The sequence below is a fragment of the Toxorhynchites rutilus genome, chromosome 3, assembly GCF_029784135.1.
Source record: "Toxorhynchites rutilus septentrionalis strain SRP chromosome 3, ASM2978413v1, whole genome shotgun sequence".
Taxonomy (NCBI): Eukaryota; Metazoa; Arthropoda; class Insecta; order Diptera; family Culicidae; genus Toxorhynchites; species Toxorhynchites rutilus.
This window is the reverse complement of record NC_073746.1, coordinates 62315070-62334963: the sequence shown is the minus strand read 5'-3', so window position 1 is coordinate 62334963 and position 19894 is coordinate 62315070. Positions and strand designations below refer to the sequence as shown.

At 40.4% G+C, this 19894-nt stretch overlaps 1 protein-coding gene across 10 annotated transcripts in view; it reads left to right on the top strand.

Moving 5' to 3' along the window:
* Positions 1 to 19894, top strand: part of LOC129780515 (uncharacterized) — a 90282-nt gene that overhangs the window by 9475 nt on the left and 60913 nt on the right. For all 10 annotated transcript variants that reach the window (XM_055788839.1, XM_055788835.1, XM_055788834.1 and 7 more), the window contains exon 2: positions 10711 to 11028. In XM_055788839.1, the coding sequence (XP_055644814.1) occupies positions 10934 to 11028 (95 nt within the window). In that variant the 5' untranslated portion in view covers positions 10711 to 10933. The remainder of the gene's footprint in view (positions 1 to 10710; positions 11029 to 19894) is intronic.

The following is a 19894-nucleotide window of genomic DNA, read 5'->3' as shown; positions in this document are numbered from 1 at the left end:
GTTCAATACCTTTCAGAACATTTTTTTTTAGTTTACAATCACTAGCGAATATATTTATATCCCACATATATTTGGCTACCCATAGGGGATAATAGTTAGTTCTCCACCACGATCGGAAGCTGCTCATAAAAGTTTACAGTTTGGTCGCTACTGCCATCTCGTGGACATGCCACTTTTAATGGCCTTTTAATGACTACCTCTGGGCTGTCTATCATATCAGCTGGTTCGTCAAAGTCGTGTCTGCTTCTCCTGGGAGGCGTGGGACACGACGAAAAAAGTGCGCATTTAGCCATCGGTGTGTCTTTTCTTCGCTGAAGTTCACTGCTTTTCATGTCAGATAATTCAGTTCTAATTAGGAACTCTGGGCGTTGCATGTGACGACCAAAATTGGAAATTATACACACCCGTCGATTTACGCTAATGCTCCGGAATATCGGAATGCTATTTGGTTTTGCATTGAACTTGATCTTGAGACGTTTACGCTGTCAACATATGCTTTGCTATGTTTGGACGACTCTATGCTCTTTTGCGCTAATAACACGGTGACCGTCTTGTTTTAACCTCGAGTGACCGTGAGAATCCCCAGCCGGTGGATTGTTGCCTCTCATGAGCACGAATTCGCTTGGGCGTTAATAGCTTTGTTGGTCTTAAGATGCTTTCGGATGGAGATAAAGCCATTAGCTGTAACGCCTACATTCGGGGCTGTTCGAGGCTGGTCGCGTGAATCAATTTGGTTTTGCAACAGTAGAAGATTATTTGCGGAGATAACATTAGTCTGTCACGTGATTGTTGTGTGGAGGAGAAGTAGTTGAATTAGTGTCAAATTTAGTAAAATTCAAATGAAACGAATGAAAAGATTCCAGATTGCATACTCAAACCTTTTGTGGTATGGGTGTTCCTCAGCAATCCTCGTGATTTTAATCAACCTGAAACACTTCGCTCGAATGGTATTCGAGTACTCGAGTTTGCGTAAAGGAACCAAACAAAAAAGCAAATTCATTCGTTGCTTCTGTGTTTTACTTTTATTTCGCCTCAAGTAGATCTACGGAGCGCATCATTCCAGTTGTGGTGGCCATGGCTTTAAACAAAACAGCCTGCAGACCGGCTCCTTTTGTTAAGTAAAGTATGGTTATTGCGATGTGGATGAATGATTCGCGATTTTGTGGGGTCATTCAATGTGTGTGCGCGAGATCGACCGATAGGTCGACGTTGTGAACATCACTAGCAGAGTAGCGATGGTTACGACTTTTCATCGAGTTGGATTTTGCTTTGGGATGCAATCGAAAATAGGCAAAATCAACTTGAGTGAAGCTTCGAATATGAACGGGTCTCGTTCACCTGAACATTTAAACAGCAGCACTTGACACTAATTGAATCCCAGAACGATGATATTCGTACTGATCTTGGCATTACACAAATTAGTGTCTCGTTGAGAGGCATTCTGACGAATCTTGTTGAAGAGTTGTCTTCAATTGAAGTCAACTTGGTTGCGACATCCTTGTTGAATGAGGCTGGTATCTTCATACTCAATTTCATTTCATATCAGTTACAAATAATGATTGTTGACATAAGAACAAGTTTGATCACTTGAGTAATCCACATCGATCCATTTCAATAATTAAAAACATAAATATTTAAAATGAACAGATCAGGAAAGACGTGGTCACGCGTATTCTAGAGCTTGCCACTCAGAATGCATTCAAGGCGTGTTATTTGGCATAGAAATCTTAACCAAGTACTAATAAAAAATGACGTAAGTAATACTACTTTGAGATGGCGAAGTTCCTCTAGGAACGTTAGTGCCACTCAAGAAGAAGAAGCTCAGGAAAGACTAGCCGTATTGGAGAGTGTATTGAAGTGTTACATTACTTTTTTTTTCAGAACGTAATTGATTAATTGTATAATAATACTATGTCAATGCCACGAGAACGAGACAAATGACAGTTGCATTTCATGAGGCAATGTCGGGTTTATGATTGTTGATTTCATACTTGAAAAAAAATACGGGTGGGTAATGCCGGAGATATAACCGTAGAGACGTTGGACTACACAAAGGACTGTCAAATGATATGAGAATGTGTCTAGCGCGTGAAGTAATCTATTCAGAAAATGAATTATTCAGCATCTATTAGCAAAATTAAATCTCCAACGCTCCCAGAAATATAATTCCCAAAAGGAATAAACCACAAATTATATTATGTAGCAACTTTCGCAGAGCGGCAACAGATAATCAGAACCGAATCGGTAGTGTGGTAGCGGTGGAGGCGATAGCAACCGTAACGGAATTTTCATCTTCAGTTAACAGGAGAAGAACACAGCTCTAATCGATAAAAAATAACGTCTTTGCATCCTTGAAATGCGCCGCGTGTTGACGCCATTCATAACTCGGAAACAATGCACAAATTGCGAATGATCGGAAAAAATCTACCAAGAAGCCCAATTTTTTTTCTGAATTCACAACACCTTATTTTTTTCTTTTTTTTTTAAATCATTTTTTTAACGGAGGAGTACGTCTAACTGGAATATATGAGGGCTAAAATGAAAATCTAAACACTGAACATGTAGGAAAAAAAATGAAGATTTCGAATGCTTATAATTGATAGAATCAATTGATAGAAAATATTTCTACGCATCTTCACAATGAATCAAATTGAATTCAATTGAATAATTGTGAAACGTCAAGCATTATCCAAACCCTCAAAATCCCACAATCCCATTATATCCTCGAATTTTACCGACCAAAAGGAGTAACCAGTGAATACGGTTTCCCCAACACAGACTTCCTAGAGCCTAGAGATATTGCAAATACATGCAAGCTGCGGGTACTTTGGTAATCGCTTGCATTCGTGCAGATCAGGATGTGTTTTTTCAACACGGACTGCGAAACCGAGGAGCCTGGGAAAATCGTCATTACAGTTATTTAAGATGAATGAAATTTCAAGTTTGAAACTTCTATAGTATAGAACAGAAGTTGATGTTATTGAATCATGCCAGCCGGAAGTACTTTTGTATCCGCATGCATTTTTGTATACCCGGAATATGTTTTCCGAAGTTCAACTACGAACACAACGCTCATTCAATCAATATTTTAATCAATACAAACAAATGATAACTGAGTCAACGGTAGTCCTGAGTCAACCTCAACCGTTATATCATAGATATAACCCACTCATTTTTTTTACGTTGGATATGACTACACCCAAGCAAACAATTCGAAGCCCAATTCATGCAATTTTGCCATCGTTTTCATTGATTTGTGATTTTTCTATTTTTTTCACAATAACAAATGTTGCTTCACTCTCAATGCTGTAACTCATGAAACAATCGACCGATTGCTGTCAAATTTTGATACGTATCCATTGAAAGATGGTGCTTTGCGATAGTCAAGTAGATTTTTGGAAGAGGTGCCATATAGACGTCAACCTTATGAACTTTTCAGCCGAACTGTTACATGATGCTTTCGTTCCAATTCGTACTGTTTCTTGTTACATAATCCTTGGTTTAATTCAAGCACATGTAGCGTTATCGTGAATCGGGATTTACTATTACAAGAAATGGAAAACTATCGAAAACTCTAATGATCACCTTGAATTTAAAAGAATCCGCAATCGAGTGAATTGGCTAAACGAAATTCTTTTGCTTCTCGGCTTACCGCGAACATAGCGCCAAAGAAGCTGTGGAAAAATTAAAAACACTAGGAATTGGTCGATCAACATTTCAAACTTCAAATAATTTCCCTGCTGACGAGATCAACCGCAAATTATGTACCAGTTTCCCTCAAAATCATGTTCATACTAATGACTCCTTAAGATCAAACGAATGGAACCATGATGAATTCCGACAGGATACATCAATATGACATATTCAAAGCTATATACTCTATAAGCTCTCGGACTTGCCTGTTACCATTGAAATATATAAAAGCTATATGCCCTCTTTTGGTCGTACCTATAACTCATTTATTCAACGCAATTGTAACAACAAGCGTTGTCCCGGATGCGTGGAGGAATTTTAAAATTATGTCCATTATGTAAAAATCTAATTTGAATACCATAGAAAATTTAGGACCTATCAGCATCCTTTGCGCCTTATCAAAAGAGTTTATATGAAAAAAACATGTTACACCAGTTTCAATCTGGTTATCGCATGAAGCATAAATAACTATGCTTAAAATTGTTGACGATATAGAACGAAATAGTGCTCGACATGGATTGTCCTGTCATTCTTATTTTGTTAGATTTTTCAAAAGCGCTTGATGCAGTGTCACATGAAATTTTATGCCAGAAGCTCAGATTCTCTATTCATGCTTCAAATTTGATAAAATTTTATTTGAACGGGCGAACACAGGCTGGTTTCAGCGATGGAATTTCATCTGAATTCCTTCCAGTATCACTTGGGGCTCCTCAGGGCTCTATTCTGGGTCGACTTTTATTTTCGTTGTACATTAATGATCTATCTGATATAGTAAAAATTGTAAAATTCATCTTTTCGCAGATGATGTACAGCTTTATTTTGATTGTTCCAGTAATTCAATTACTGAAGTCTCTCAAAAGGTTTTCATTTCCAACAGATCATTTCATAGCTCTTTAAAACCATCATTATTCTTAAGCAACAGTGCAGTGGAATTTGTCGATGATGCTACCAGCCTTGGTATTCGCATTCAATCGAACCTTGGATGGGATAAGTATGTGCTATCACAGTGTGGAAAAATTTACGTTTGCTTACGATCCCTCTATATGACATCATCATTTTTAGGAACTGAAACTAAATTGAAACTTTTTAAAAGACTTCTTCCCCACTTTCTAGTATGTGATTTCATACTTGATGATGCATCTGTATTCACTTTCAATAAGCTCAAGGTTGCTCTAAATTCTTGTGTGCGATATGTGTTTAACCTTAATAGAATGTCCCATGTTTCGCACCTGCAACATTTCCTCATAGGATGCCCTTTAGTAAATTTTAGCAAGCTTCGTTGTTGTTTATTCTTACATAGAATCTCGAAGACGAAAAAACCTAATTATCTGTATGTTAAATTACAAGCCACACAAAGTAATCGGTTCATAAAATATATTTTGCCAAGGCATCATACGTCTAAGTATGGGAACTCATTTTTCGTGCGAGGTGTAGCTCAATGGAATTCTTTACCCACTAGTCTATCTAATGTAGATTCGTTCGCAGCATTCAATAGAGGATGTATAGAGCATTTTAATTGAAGCAATTTGTAGTTATGTACTATTTTTGTTTGAGTAGTTCGATTATCTTCTAATTTTGTTTTACGTGATGCTTGTTCTACTTCAATTTAATCAATGTAACGTTAAAAGACAGAAGTCTTGAGTTATGAAATATAAATACATGAAATGAAATGAAATGAAATGAATCTCGAAAACTAAAAAACCAGTTTCAGTATAGTAAATTGCAAACCACACAAAGTAATCGGATCATAAAATATATTTTGCCAAGGCATCGTACATCCAGGTATGGGAATTAATTTTTCGTGAGAGGTGTAGCTCATTGTAATTCTTTATCCACAAGTCTATCTAATGAAGATTCGTTCACAGCATTCAAGAGAGGTTACACAGAGCATTTAAATTAGGAGCTATTAGTAGTTGTTCGAAAAGCTTGATTTTGTTTTGTTTTGTGCAGCGGTGATTCTACTTCAATTTAACAATGTAACATTAAAAGACAGAAGTCTTAAGTTGCGAAATATAAATGTTTAATAAATACATGCAAATCTATATCTATAAAAATAGATTTCTGTCTGTCTGCCTGTCTGATTCTTATGGACTAGGAAATTACTGAACCGATCGACATGAAAATTGGTATGTTGGTATGTCCCCCCTTTCTAAGGAGGTGGCTGTCATACAAATCAAACACACATTTTTGCATTACTCGAGAATTAATCAAGAAAATGAAACCAAATTTGGCCTGTGGAGGTTTTAGGGTGCAATAAATGTTTCTATGGTGGTTAGACACTCCTCCCCCTCTTTGAGGAGGGGATGCTATACAAATAAAACACAAATTTCCATATTACTCGAGAATTAATCAAGGAAATGAATTCATATTAGGCATGTGGAGGTTTTAGAGTGAAAATGTTTCTAGTGTGGTTAGACACTCCTCCCCCTCTCTTAAGGGAGGCTGCATACAAATGAAACACAAATTTCTGCGTATCTTTAGAACTAATCAAGCAAATCAAGTCAAATTTGGCATGTGGAGGTCTTAGGGAGCACGAAGTGTTCCAATGGTGAATCGACACTCCTGCTCCTCTCTAAGGATGTGGAGGGGGGGGGGGTGTTTATGGTTCTGCCATACAAATGAGACACAAATTCCTGCATAACTCGAGAATTAGTCAAGCAAATGGAATCAAATTTGGAATGTCCCATAAAAATAATGCACATATTTCAACCAAACATATTCCGACATGACAATTGAAATTTTTCGGAAAAATCTAAAGGAAAATGTGAAAATTCAGAAAATTCAATTCGCATATTGATCTTTGTTCGAAAGTGGAAATGGATTTCAATGTGATAAAACACACTGTCATATCTTCGTCTATCTATTTAAATGAAAATGGATCGTCGAATGTGTTGAAAAGAACAAAACTCGAGAAAGGAATTGCCCGAATTAGGGCTGTCTTTATTCTATCATAATTTCTGTATCGAACATTCCATGTAACGGAGAAACATGATATTTGCTAGTGGTTGAAAAATATTGAACGAGAATTATGTCTGAAAATAAGCTGGTAGTAGTACTTGGTAGAATTACTACGATTTTCATAGTAAAAGGTAATTTTAAAGAGTGGACTAGAAGACCAATCAATGAACAGTTTTGCGATTGGACTCACGAACGTGCGCTTAGGAAAAAAAACGAGAATGTGATAACGTAAAATAATTTTTGGGCGAGACGAAGTTTGCCGGGTCAGCTAGTACATAATAAATACATTCTCAATAAAATACGGGATAAGTTGTTGAAGATGGGGGACCAATGACCTTTGGTTCATTGTTCCCTAAAATAAGAATAAAATAGAAAAGTTGAAAATGAGAAATGATTTCTCGGTTCGTCATTTACTGGGGAATCAGTTTTGGTGGGTCATGCATAAGTCACATCATAAAGCCGCCTTGCGGACATAGAAAGTTCTTATTTCGCGTTTGTTTCTATCAAGCTCTGCAAGAGCGAATTACTAACTCTTCTTCAAATCAAGGCTAATGAAAGAAACAAATTAATCGTTTAGGATGATATGGAAATGGCATGTCGCAATCGCAGCTCAATATTACGAAATCGGATGTAGGTATGCCAGTCGCTTTGACGAAGTTGTTGCTCTCTGTTGCATGAGACTATGTATTAAAGAGGAAAATAATCGTTTGGAAAGTATGGATGAATCTCAGCATAATTTATGCATAATATTTTTCAGGGAGTCGTGACATTACTCTTAATAATCGATTCTCACATATGTATTTTCAAAAATTGAAGTTTGAACAGTTCCTATACGAATAGTAATGCAAGTGATCAAAAAGTTCAGCGGGAGACGTGTGTGTGTGAACGCCGTTGGGGATAGTACTCTGATTGTCGTACTTGCGGTTTGTCTGAGGGTTCAAGGGTAGGAATACCATTTGGTAGGAGTTGAAAATCAGGACACCTGTCACAGTTACGATTATGACCAAATCATTGTGATTCTTTGAGATATAAAGAAAACAAAAAAAAACACTCGAAATTCGTTCATTTAACATATTTTTTGGCCGATCCATGTGGTGAAAATACTCCGGGGATGATGGCTCGTGAAAGCCAGAGTCTTCAAACATCAAGTGCAATAGTGCCGAAGTACAAGCCAAGGGTATGAAACGCAAAAACTCCATCGACAACTCAAATTTTCTGAGCGGCTGGATTTCTGCACCACATAGCTCAGAATGGATATATATATATATATATATATATATATATATATATATATATATATATATATATATATATATATGGAGTGATGTCTGTCTGTCTGTCTGATTCTTATAGACTCGGAAACTACTGAAGCGATCGACATGAAAATTGGTATGTAGGGGTTTTTGGGGCCGGGGAAGGTTTTCGTGATATTTTGAGACCCCTCCCCCCCTCTCTAAGGGGGGGCTGCCATACAAATGAAACACAAATTTCTGCATTACTCGGAAATTAACCAAGCAAACAAAACCAAAGTTGGCATGTGAAAGTTTTAGGGTGCAATAAATGTTTCTATGATGGTTAGACAGTCCTTCCCCCACTTAAAGGGGGGGCTGCCATACAAATGAAACACAAATTTCTGCATTACTCGAGAATTAATCAAACAAATGAAACCTAATTTGGCATGTGGAGGTTTTAGGATGCAATAAATGTTTCTATGGTGATAAGATACTCCTTCCCCCTCTCTTAGAGGGGGCTGCCATACAAATGAAACACAAATTTCTGCATTACTCGGAAATTAACCAAGCAAACAAAACCAAAGTTGGCATGTGAAAGTTTTAGGGTGCAATAAATGTTTCTATGATGGTTAGACAGTCCTTCCCCCACTCAAAGGGGGGGGGGGCTGCCATACAAATGAAACACAAATTTCTGCATTACTCGAGAATTAATCAAGCAAATGAAACCAAATTTGGCATGTGGAGGTTTTAGGATGCAATAAATGTTTCTATGGTGTTAAGATACTCCTTCCCCCTCTCATAGAGGGGGCTGCCGTACAAATGAAACACAAATTTTAGCATTACCCGAGAATTAATCAAGCAAATTAAACCAAATTAGGCATATGGAAACTTTAGGGTGCAATGAATGTTTCTATGGTGGTTAGATACCCCTCCCCCCTCTCTTAGGGGTGGCTGCCATACAAATAAAACACAAATTTCTGCATTACTCGAGAATTAATCAAGTAAATGGGCGGGACGAAGTTTGCCGGGTTAGCTAGTGAGTAAATAAAGTATTTTAGTGATAAAGCGGTACTTCTGGCGCAATTCGTCGTAAAATGACCATTTCGTTTAGACATTTGAAAGAATAAAATATCAAGACAAAACACAAAAACATCACCGTGGCCTGTGAAACAAAATCTCTAAATGAAAATAGTTGAAAGATCTCGTGGAGCATCCAACTACTACTCTTTATATGTTCCTAAAACTTTGGTCTTCTATAAAAAAGGTTTTACTCAAAAACATAATACACTGAAAATAATTATGATTCTGCAACAAAATTGAATTCCTCATAAAAAATCAGGACATAGACTAGATTGTCAGAAATTAATTAGTACGCCCCAAAAAAATCTTAAAATCAGCACATGTCCTGCTAAATCAGGACAGTTGGTAACCCTATTCAAGGGGGCTCCGTTTATTCGATTTCGGTGAACATTGTGACTAGCCGAGATAGGGAATAAAATGCTAGGACAGCGTTCAATGAAACTGAGTCAAAATTTCAGACCTCCAGACCGTTGCTTGTGCCTGTTTTCTATAATGACAAAGAACGCAATGTGATTTTAAAAAATCGAATCACTGATGCCCTTCAACGAATAATTACGCCAAATTTTATGTGTTCAACTCAAGGACATACTCAAGCTTGTCGATTTCGGTTTTTGATGCATGTTATAAGTCGAACCGTCTAAATTAACCATAATAAGCTAGTGAACACAAGAGGAAAATTATCAGCAGCAATTTAACTTATTTGCAAGCCTTGGCTATACGTTTCTATCCAGCTACGCTCGTGCTGAGGTAGACTTGTTGCTCTTGGCATCGTTCTACAACATAACAAATGAAATTCCATTTATCATTTCTAACCAAACAAAAAGAATCTCGTTGCATCGATCTCATGCATGAGAGAATGCGTTCTTTTATTTAATGCTTCGTCGGAAAGATGGTGAGCCTTTACTTTCGTTCTTTCGGCTGTGTTTATGTATTTCGATCGCTTAAGTCACCATTTCGAACAAACAAACGTTCTGTAATTGAAAGTATATCTTTCACTATTTCATAGTTCATTAATCTTTTCCGATAAATGAACACAGTACAGATATTGTTACCTTGTCGGAGGCAATATTCAATGATGCGTGTCTGTTGTTAGCGCAGTGGTTTCATTGGCTACACTTGCTATGCATATACGAAGCATCTCGTGCTATGAGAACAGACACATCATTCATTGGGTTGTGTAGCGGTCCAACAGCAAAGGCCGGCAAAACTAATCTTATGATCGTTGAAGATCGCTAATAAAAGGGTGATCCAACGTGCGGTTTGGGGTAATTCACGCGCCATTAACACCTGCAAGGTAAACACAATTTCAATGTGTAACCGGCATCCCGTTGATCTTCGAAGAGGAGCTGCTGAATCTAAACACCAACAAACGGTCGGTTGGGGTTTTTCACCTCAAATCTTCGATGCCGTTGGGTTGAGGGTTCGTTGCCTGATGCCATTGAAATCTTCAAATCTTTTCCAATTAATCCGTTCGACGTCTTAAATCGCCAAAATCGAGATGGTTTATTTTATGAACGAACACTGTTTCCACCTAACTGTTTCCATTCAATGCCACAGTCCAGCTGATAGCCATCGGAAAAATAAACATTGATCGAAACAAAGCTCGTGATTGATGTTCAATGAGCGAGATCAGGAGATTATCAGTGGCAGTTTAGTAATTGAATAGATAACACCGAACAACGGATGCTAAATTATGCGTGCGTGGAAACTGATCTTATAACTGTGTGGTGTTTTAATTTCCCAATAGGCAAAGCATTTCCCAGTTGGAAAATCCCGTCCCAGGTCTAGATCTTGCGCTCATTGTTACCGGAATCCAGAACACCTTGTGAGAACAAAATAAACAAAACAGTGGTTTAATGAAAATTAAGTGTGCTTTAGGCGGGAGAAAAGTGCGTTCAAGGAGTGCAGTGTTTGTGGAACGATACCATTCCAGTGAAGTGGATTGCAAGCATTAGACAGCAGCGACTAAAATGCGTTACGCGTGGATCGTGGCGGCAAGTGCATTGCTAGCGTTTGCCAATTTCGTCAAGGCGCAGGAAACGGCCAGAAACCTGTACAGCTCCAGGTGAGTCGAACGAGGCATCTCAAATTATGATAATATATTTGTTTCAACGGGGCGCGGTGAGCAGGTTTGTGTAGAACAGTTTGCTTCTGACTGTTCTTTAGAATGGTGGTGTGAAGTAACTTAATTTGCATAACATATATTACATATGATCTTTAGTGGTGCTCCGTAAGCGATACGTGGATTGGGGGAAATTAATCTCTCATTTTGTCTTGTTATAACTATTGATCAATATAAAGATATGCACGGGAACAGGTGGTCGAATATATAAACGCAAAATGTGTGATAAATTAAAATGGCACAAAGCTAAAGATTTTTGATTCTCAGATGCATAAATATGAGCTAGTCGGTTATTCAAATATTGAAACTGGCCGTCTAGAAAAATTTGATGTGAGACAGAAGGAAGTATCCTCTTCGAGGTACTAGATATTTTTAATTTCTATTAACTTTGAGGTGCTGTAGCCTCGTGTTTTATAATTTGAATAATTTTTATCAATTTGATATATTTCATGGTTTAGGGTTTTTATATCAGCGAGATCATGTAAGTGGTAAATCATCCATTTTAATTTTTAAAACTTTTTATTAAAAAAGTCAATGTTGCTCGAGATGTATGGTGTATATCTGATTTCGTTTATTAGGACAGATTAAGTCGTAATTGGGTATAAAAAAACGTCGGTTAAATGATATGCACAACCGGAGTTCGAATCCCATCGGAGCGATTTCTTAACCATCGACCACCACTCATTTGAAACATTCATAGTCCACTCCCCAACAATTGAAAAGTTTCCATTTCTACAAACATAAAAATTCTCATGTATAGAAATGGTAGCTCGTGAGATTATAAATGTAATTATAACCTCACAAATATTTTCCGACATTAGTTTTTTCTATGTCTGTAATAAATCGCATATTCGTATGACAATAGTCGTATAAGATGCAAGTATGAATAGTACATTTATCCAAACCAATTCCCAAGCATTCGCCATATATGTATTTTGAATCCACTTTTGCATGTATATGCTAATTAGGCGCATCATATCCCATTTGCTATTTAGTATATATGATGATGTATATGTACTAGTGATACGATTTAATAAAGGGTGTGTCACATCAAATTGCATCACGGAAAAAACGCTGTAGAAATTAAATTTTTAGGAATTATATCTTCAGCTGTCGCTTATAATCAGATAAGAGTGTATAGATCACGTTGGCCATGCTTCACTTTCAATTTTTCGTAAATTTGGAAAAATGTCGTCGAACGTAAAAGAGCGTCGTGAATTAATCCTGTGCACTCATTTCGAGAATCCGGAGTTGTCCTATCGGGACATCGGTAAGATGCTGGGAATCGTCCAATCCACGGTCAGCAGAGTACTAAAACGATACTTCGAGAACCTAATCATCGACCGGAAGGTGAAGAACGGCAAAAATGGATGCTCCGTCAGTGAAAAAGATCACAAGCGCGTAGTTAAGCAGTTTAGACGTGATCCGAGAAGTTCGGTCCGGGATGTCGCCAATAAGCTGAATTTGTCAAGTTCATTCGTCCAGCGGACCAAGCAGCGGGAGGGCCTGCGTACATACAAGGTTCAGAAGGCTCCTAACCGCGACGAAAGGCAAAACATGGTGGGGAAGACGCGAGCCCGGAAGCTGTACACCGAAATGCTGACGAAGCCGCATTGCCTGGTAATGAACGACGAAACCTACGTCAAAGCGGACTTTCGTCAGCTGCCGGGCCTGTTGTTCTTCTCCGCAGAGGACAAATTCAGCGTTCCGGAGGAGATTCGCAAGCAGAAACTATCCAAGTTTGCCAAAAAATACATGGTGTGGCAAGCGATCTGCTCTTGCGGAAAGCGAAGCGCCCCCTTCGTGATGACCGGCACGGCAAACGAGCAGGTTTACCTTAAGGAGTGCCTACAGAAGCGCTTACTACCACTGTTCACGATAATACGGAAAATTGTTCTTGACGCCGACAAATTTATTTAGAATGCGAACGAATGACCGGTGTTACTTGTCGACACTTTATTGGGAAATAAGAGACCTGCTGCTATCTGCTCAAGCTTTATATAGGCTGCTGTGATCGAGATTTAAGTGGCAATGAACCGGAAGAGCAGTAACAGATCGGCTGATGCGCGTATTGTGGTAAACGAATAGAGCTAGATGCTAAAGCTAGATGCTAGAGCTAGATGAGCAAGAATTTATAGCAGCAGTCTGTCCATAAAATATGGAACGCGTAAACATGCCGGCCACCGTTAAAAAGGTGTCTTTTTAACAAAACTATCTCCTACTAATCTTGATCACTAGTAACTATTGGAATGGATCTTCAACAAAGGCTTATGAATTCAGCTTATTTCAATGGGATCAGCTATAAACGGTCTCTTAAAAACTATTGGATATTTGCATTTGCGTCTGTCTCTCCGCTCGTTTGGTTCGGTACGTTGTTTACTTCTGCTTCGGCTTTGATCGTCTACACCACGTGCTTCTTCGGGCGATGCGTAAGTTCGTCTTCTCCGACCATGTGATCTCTCGGCTGCCATGGTCAAACGGATTAGTACTTCTTCTAGCTAGCTGCTCAATCCTGAATGGGTGGTGCTGTGGATTCATCCTTCCCTCGTATCGATCTCTTCTCATTCTACGTCCTCGTCAAATGGGTTTCCTGGAGCGGAAGCAACCGGCCTCCACGGGAGTCCTTTTCTCTGGAATACAAATTAAACGGCTTTTTCAAACAATAAATGAGAAAAAATGAATAGACTTAACCGGAGCGGAGGCAACCGGCCTCCACGGGCCCTTAGCGGGCGATGATCGTTGGCATCAAGTACTGAGCGTACTTGTGCATGAGCTGATAATGCGCTAAACGTAGGGTGAGAGGATGATCAATATAATTCGACTTCCTTCAATTTGTGGCTGGATTGATTCGTCGCATGATGCCATCTCCCTTGTTGATGGATTGCTCGTGGTTGTGGGTTGGAGCAGACGTCATTGCCGCGTAGCGTTGGAGGATGAAACATAAATGAGATTTTTTGAAATTCAATGAAAAAATATGGCTTACATGGATGGGAGGTCTCATGACCTCCCATTGATGCGCAGTGTGATACTGCGATTGGTGGAAGGGTTTCAGTTCCCTCCTTGTAGACCAGCAGCTTCAGTGCTGTCAGGATGATCAGACTGTTGAACCGGTAGTACACAGATCTTGCTGATTGAACGGCGGTACTCTCCTTGGGATGTCCTCACGGTCACGACGCGGATGTGGTTGTCGTTGCCCTTGAAGATCTCCGTAATTCGTCCTACTTTCCACTTCAGCGGGGGTTGGTTGTCTTCCTTTAAAAGGACCATTGTGCCGATCTTGATGTTGTCACGCTCAACAGTCCAACGTGTGCGAGGTTGTAGCCCAGATAGATATTCGGATTGCCATTGTTTCCAAATTTTTCGAACGTATTCTTGGGTCTGCTGCCAGCGGTTTAGCCGGTTGAATGAAACCCCATCCATACTGGGTTCCGGGATGGCCTTTAATGAACGATGGACCAGAAAGTGCCCGGGAGTGAGCACTTCCAGGTCATTTGGATCTGAGCTTAGCTGTGTCAGGGGGCGAGAATTGAGACATGATTCAATTTGAGTAAGTAAAGTCACAAATTCGTCGTGATACAGGATGACATTTCCCAATGTACAGCGCAGATGCTTCTTGAGCGATTTGACTGCTGCCTCCCAGAGTCCGCCAAAATTCGGGGACCGTGGCGGTATAAATTTGAAGGTTATGTTGTCGTCTTCAAAGTGGCGAGCTACCAATTTCTGATGATGCTGCGAGCGAAATAAACGAGCAAGCTCTTCAAGTTGTCTTTGTGCGCCTTGAAAATTTAGCCCATTATCGCATTCGATGAGCTCAGGTATGCCTCTGCGCGACACAAATCGCTTAAGAGCGGCGATGAAGGCATCAGAAGTGAGATCTGTGACAAATTCAAGATGCAGTGCCTTTGTCACGAGACATACAAACACAGCAACATAACATTTGACTGCTGCAGCTCGTTTGGCAGGACGAAAGTAAAAGGGACCACAATAATCCACACCAGTTCGCAGGAACGGAAATGTAGGTGTGACACGTTCTTGAGGTAATTCGCCCATTAGTTGCTCCAAGACCTTTGGTTTACAGCGGAAACAGCTGACGCAAGAATGGACTACCCTGCGAGCAATATTTCTGATTCGAAGAGGCCAAAACCTTTCTCGCACCACAGCAATCATTAGCTGTGGACCAGCATGCAGCAATTTGTGATGATAATGAATCATAATTAGGTTCGTCAGCGGATGTTTATCCGGCAGAATAATCGGATGGCGTTGATTGTAGCTTACTGGAGCATGTCGTAGCCGGCCACCGACGCGCAGTATGCCATCTACCAATATCGGGAATAACGCTTTCAGGCGCGAATTGGATTTTACTTGTTTGCACCGATGAAGTTCTGCGATATCGTTAGCGAAACGTTCCATTTGGGCTAGCTTCACTACTACTTGGGTCGCGGTGTTTATTTCCATAGTTGACAAGCACCCAATTCTCCGTTTTTTATTTTCTTTAGTACTGCTGGCATTGTGGCAGTATCGAAGTAACCAAGCAACAACACGTACCAGTTTCATAAACGACGAATATTTTGAGAACAGCTCATTCGAGGGAGTTATATGAGCAGTAAGGACAACAGTTCGTTCTTCCAACTCGTCGGAACCGAATTTCTTCTCGGTTTGACGTCCAAGTGATGGCCAAAACCGAGACGTTTGCGAAAGCCAGGTGGGACCATTCCACCACGTGGAAAACTGCTGTAGTTGAGCAGAGGTCATCCCTCTAGAAATTACATCTGCTGGGTTTTCCGATCCAGGCACATGAGACCAAATTCCACCTGCCGTTATCTGTTGGATTTCTGAACATCTGTTGGCAACGAACGTTTTCCATCGAGATGGGTTCGATGCGAACCAGTGTAGACAAATTTCTGAATCTGTCCAGAAAAAATTTTTGGTTTGAAGTTTTATACTTTTTTCAACCTTTTCGAAGAGATGGCTTAATAACAAGGTGGCACAAAGTTCTAGTCGAGGGAGACAGACTGTTCCGTTTTTCTTGTTTTTTCCTTTTGGCGCGATCTTTGATTTCGCAATCAGAAGGTTGGTTTTTATTTCACCATCAGATGACATAGCGCGAACGTAAATGCATGCTCCGTACGCTCTCTCCGATGCATCAGAGAAACCGTGAATTTCTAGATTGATAGGTCTGGATATAGCTTTCGCCCATCTAGGAACAGACAGGTTGGTCAAATTTTGAAGACTCTCTCTAAACTTCATCCATTGGTGCTGCAGAGCTTCCGGTAACCCTATATCCCAGTCATAATTCTCATACCACAACCTTTGCAGTAACAACTTGGCCTGCACTACCACTGGACCTACTAGCCCAAGTGGGTCAAATAAGCGTGCGATGTCCGAATAGACAATTCGTTTTGTAATTGGTAGCTGATCACTATGCGTTGGAGCTTCGAATCTGAACTCGTCAGCGACAATATCCCACTGAAGACCAAGGGTTTTTATAGGGGAAGTAGAAGCATCGATTTTCAACAAAGTGCGCTCATCCTTCAGTTGATCCGGTACGTCAGTGAGATTTTCTGGATTGTTTGATGTCCACTTGCGAAGCGAAAACCCGGCAGAATTAGTGAGATCGAGCAATTCCCTGCAGAGTTGTCGTCCTTCTTCGACAGTATCGGCTCCTGTAAGCAAGTCGTCCATATAAAAATCGCGACCAACGGCGACCGATGCGAGAGGATAGGTTGTGGTGTTATCTTCGGAAAGCTTCTGGAGGCATTTTGTTGCGAGATATGGAGCTGCAGATGTGCCGTATGTTACGGTTGTAAGCTGATAGCTTTTAATGGGTTCCGAAGGTGTGTCTCTCCATCTAATTCTCTGTAGGGGTTGATCAGACTCTTGAACTAATATTTGCCTGTACATCTTTTCGATGTCGGCAGTAATGGCAAACTGCGGTATCCTGAATCTCAATAGGATTGAGAGAAGGTCGTCTTGAACAACCGGTCCCACTAGTAGCGCATCATTAAGGGATATTCCAGAATCCGTGGTGCATGATGCGTCGAAGACAACACGAAGTTTGGTGGTGATACTGTCGGGCCTCACAACACAATGATGTGGAAGGTAATAGGTTGGAACAAGCGAGTTAGTAGACGCATCATCATCGACCAGTTTCATATGGCCCAGGTTAACGTACTCGTGAATGAAAGCAGAATATGCTTCCTTCAGCTGAGGGTTCGAATTTAAACGACGTTCTAATGAGCAGAATCGACGATCAGCAATATCTCTGGAATTTCCAAGCTGCGAAACCAATGCATCTTTCTTGGGAAGTGCGACAACGAAACGACCGGATGAGTCCCGTTTAACCGTTTTAGCGAAATGATCCTCACACTCCTTTTCTTCCAATGATTGAGTGCTCTTGATATGACACGACTCAGTTTCCCAGAATCGCGTAAGTAGATTTTCGATTGAGGCTTCTAGTACTACATTAGCTACATTGGCGACAGCAGTTCGTTGTTTCTCATCCTTCACTTTTCCTGATACCACCCATCCCAAAGCGGTGTTTTGCAAAATGGGTCCATCGGCACCGATTTTAATCTGACCATCACGCAAAAGCTCATAGAAAACTTGCACGCCAAGTATTAGGTCGATATGTCCCGGTTTGTTGAACGAAGGATCGGCTAACGTAGCATCGGAAGGCAATGTAAAGTCGTTGATATCAACTAGTTTATTAGGCAACTGCATTGTAATCTTGGACAGCACGTGAAATTTCCAGTTGTTCTCAAAATCAGCACGTTGGGATTGAACGCGAATAATGGTAGAGTATTTTGAAGTAGTAGATGACAGCCCTACTCCGCTAATAGGTATGAATTCTCTGGTACGTTTTAGTTGCAGCGTTTGCACCAGACGTTCCGAAACAAAATTCAGCTCAGAACCGGAATCCAAGAGCGCTCGAGCCCAAACGAAATTTGTTGTTGAATCATAAACTTTAACAAGTGCAGTAGAAAGCAAAACAGTGGCAGGAACTAAGCGACATATTTGATTGGTAGGCGACGAAAAGTGGCTAGTCGAAGGGGCAGTGACCGTTGGCTTTGGATTAGCAATCGGCTGACCCTGTTGGGTAGATTGTACGCTTTGCAATTGGTTATTCGGAACAGATGACGACTCATGCTGCGAACCCGCGGATGATGACGAGGACGACGACGATGGTTCAGATTGGATGGATTTATTAGTATTCATCGGGGCGGACGGACGATGCAGCATCGTATGGTGTTTTTGGTGGCATACACGACATGTTCCACCGGAGCAATTATTAGCGATATGCGACGACGATCCAAGACAATTTATGCAAAGCTTTTTAGATTTCGCTTCATCGAATCGTTGTATTGGAGTTAGCTTTCGAAAGTGTTCACACTGATATGGTGAATGTGCAGGTTTTTTACAAAATGGACACGAACTTTTAGGAACAATGGCTGAATGATTTGTGGTTAGCTTCGGTGCTTGGTAGTTTATACGCTGTGAAGGGGAGGAGCGAGAAAAATCTTGCGATCGGGATCTAGATCCAGCTAAAGACTGCAAGACGAGTCCGTGTGAGCGAAGGAATTCAACAAGTTCAGTGTTGGTTGGAACATTTGTCGATTTACGGTGGGTCTCCCAAAGACGCAAGGTTGTTTGATCGAGGCGCGAACTCATCATGAACACTAGCATCGTGCTCCAGTTTTCAGGATTTTCCCCCGCCTTTTGCAGCATTTTCAAATTACGCTCAAAATCGTCGATTAACCGATTAAGGGATTCCACACATTCCCTTTTCATACCATCAATAGCAAAGAGTGCTTCGACGTATGACTTAACGAGAAGGTATTTATTCTCATATCGCCTATCGAGCAGATCCCATGCAACCGAATAATTGTCTGCTGTTATCTCTATCACATCAATCACACGCTTCGCATCTTTACAAAGAGATGCTACCAAATAGGAGAATTTATCTACCTGACTAAGCATGGGGTTTGAGTCGATCAGGGACAGAAATGTATCACGAAACGATGGCCACTCCTTGATCGATCCGTCGAATAGAGGCAATTTGATTTCAGGCAGTTTTACTCTAGCTGTGGAAGTATGAGCAGGAATCGATTGCACTGCAGGTGAGGGGTTAGTACCATGCGATCGCAATTTGTTAGTGATAAAACCCTTTATTCTCAAGTAAATCAGCTCAAATTCTGCACGTGAATCCTGGTTCACATGTTCAATGCACATCGGATCAATTTCTCCTTCTACTTGCTGCATTTGATCTAAAGCGGAAGCGTCAAAACTTTCTTTCAACCTGGCTTGAAACTCATCAGAGCATTCCAATTGCAATCTGGCATCCATAAATTCTGAAAAAATGCCTTCTAAACGTTCTCTCCAACCTTCAAGCATATAAATATCTCTATCTTCTTGATAAGTTTGCACTAGATGTTCCAAATTATTTAGCGAGTCTCGCAGAAAACGTTCACGTTTTTCCAGCTTCTTAAGCTCCGTAGCCATTGTGCTCGACGGTAGCCGCAGAATAGTTAATCGAACCTCGCGATCCACACGTGCTTATCAAAATTCCGATATTTTTTTTTTCAATCGATCAAGCAAAAATACGAAAATATCTGCGACTCAGGAATAACGCTCGATTTGGCCTTTCTAGAAGCTCAGCTCACATGCAGCATGCAAATTGTACTTACAATCTTCGATGACTAATCCAAGCCACGCCACTCGGTATGCCCAAGCCACGCTACTCAAACCAGATAACGCCACCAGGTACAATGGATCTCTCGAACAATACAGCATCCATCGGACAATAGCAATC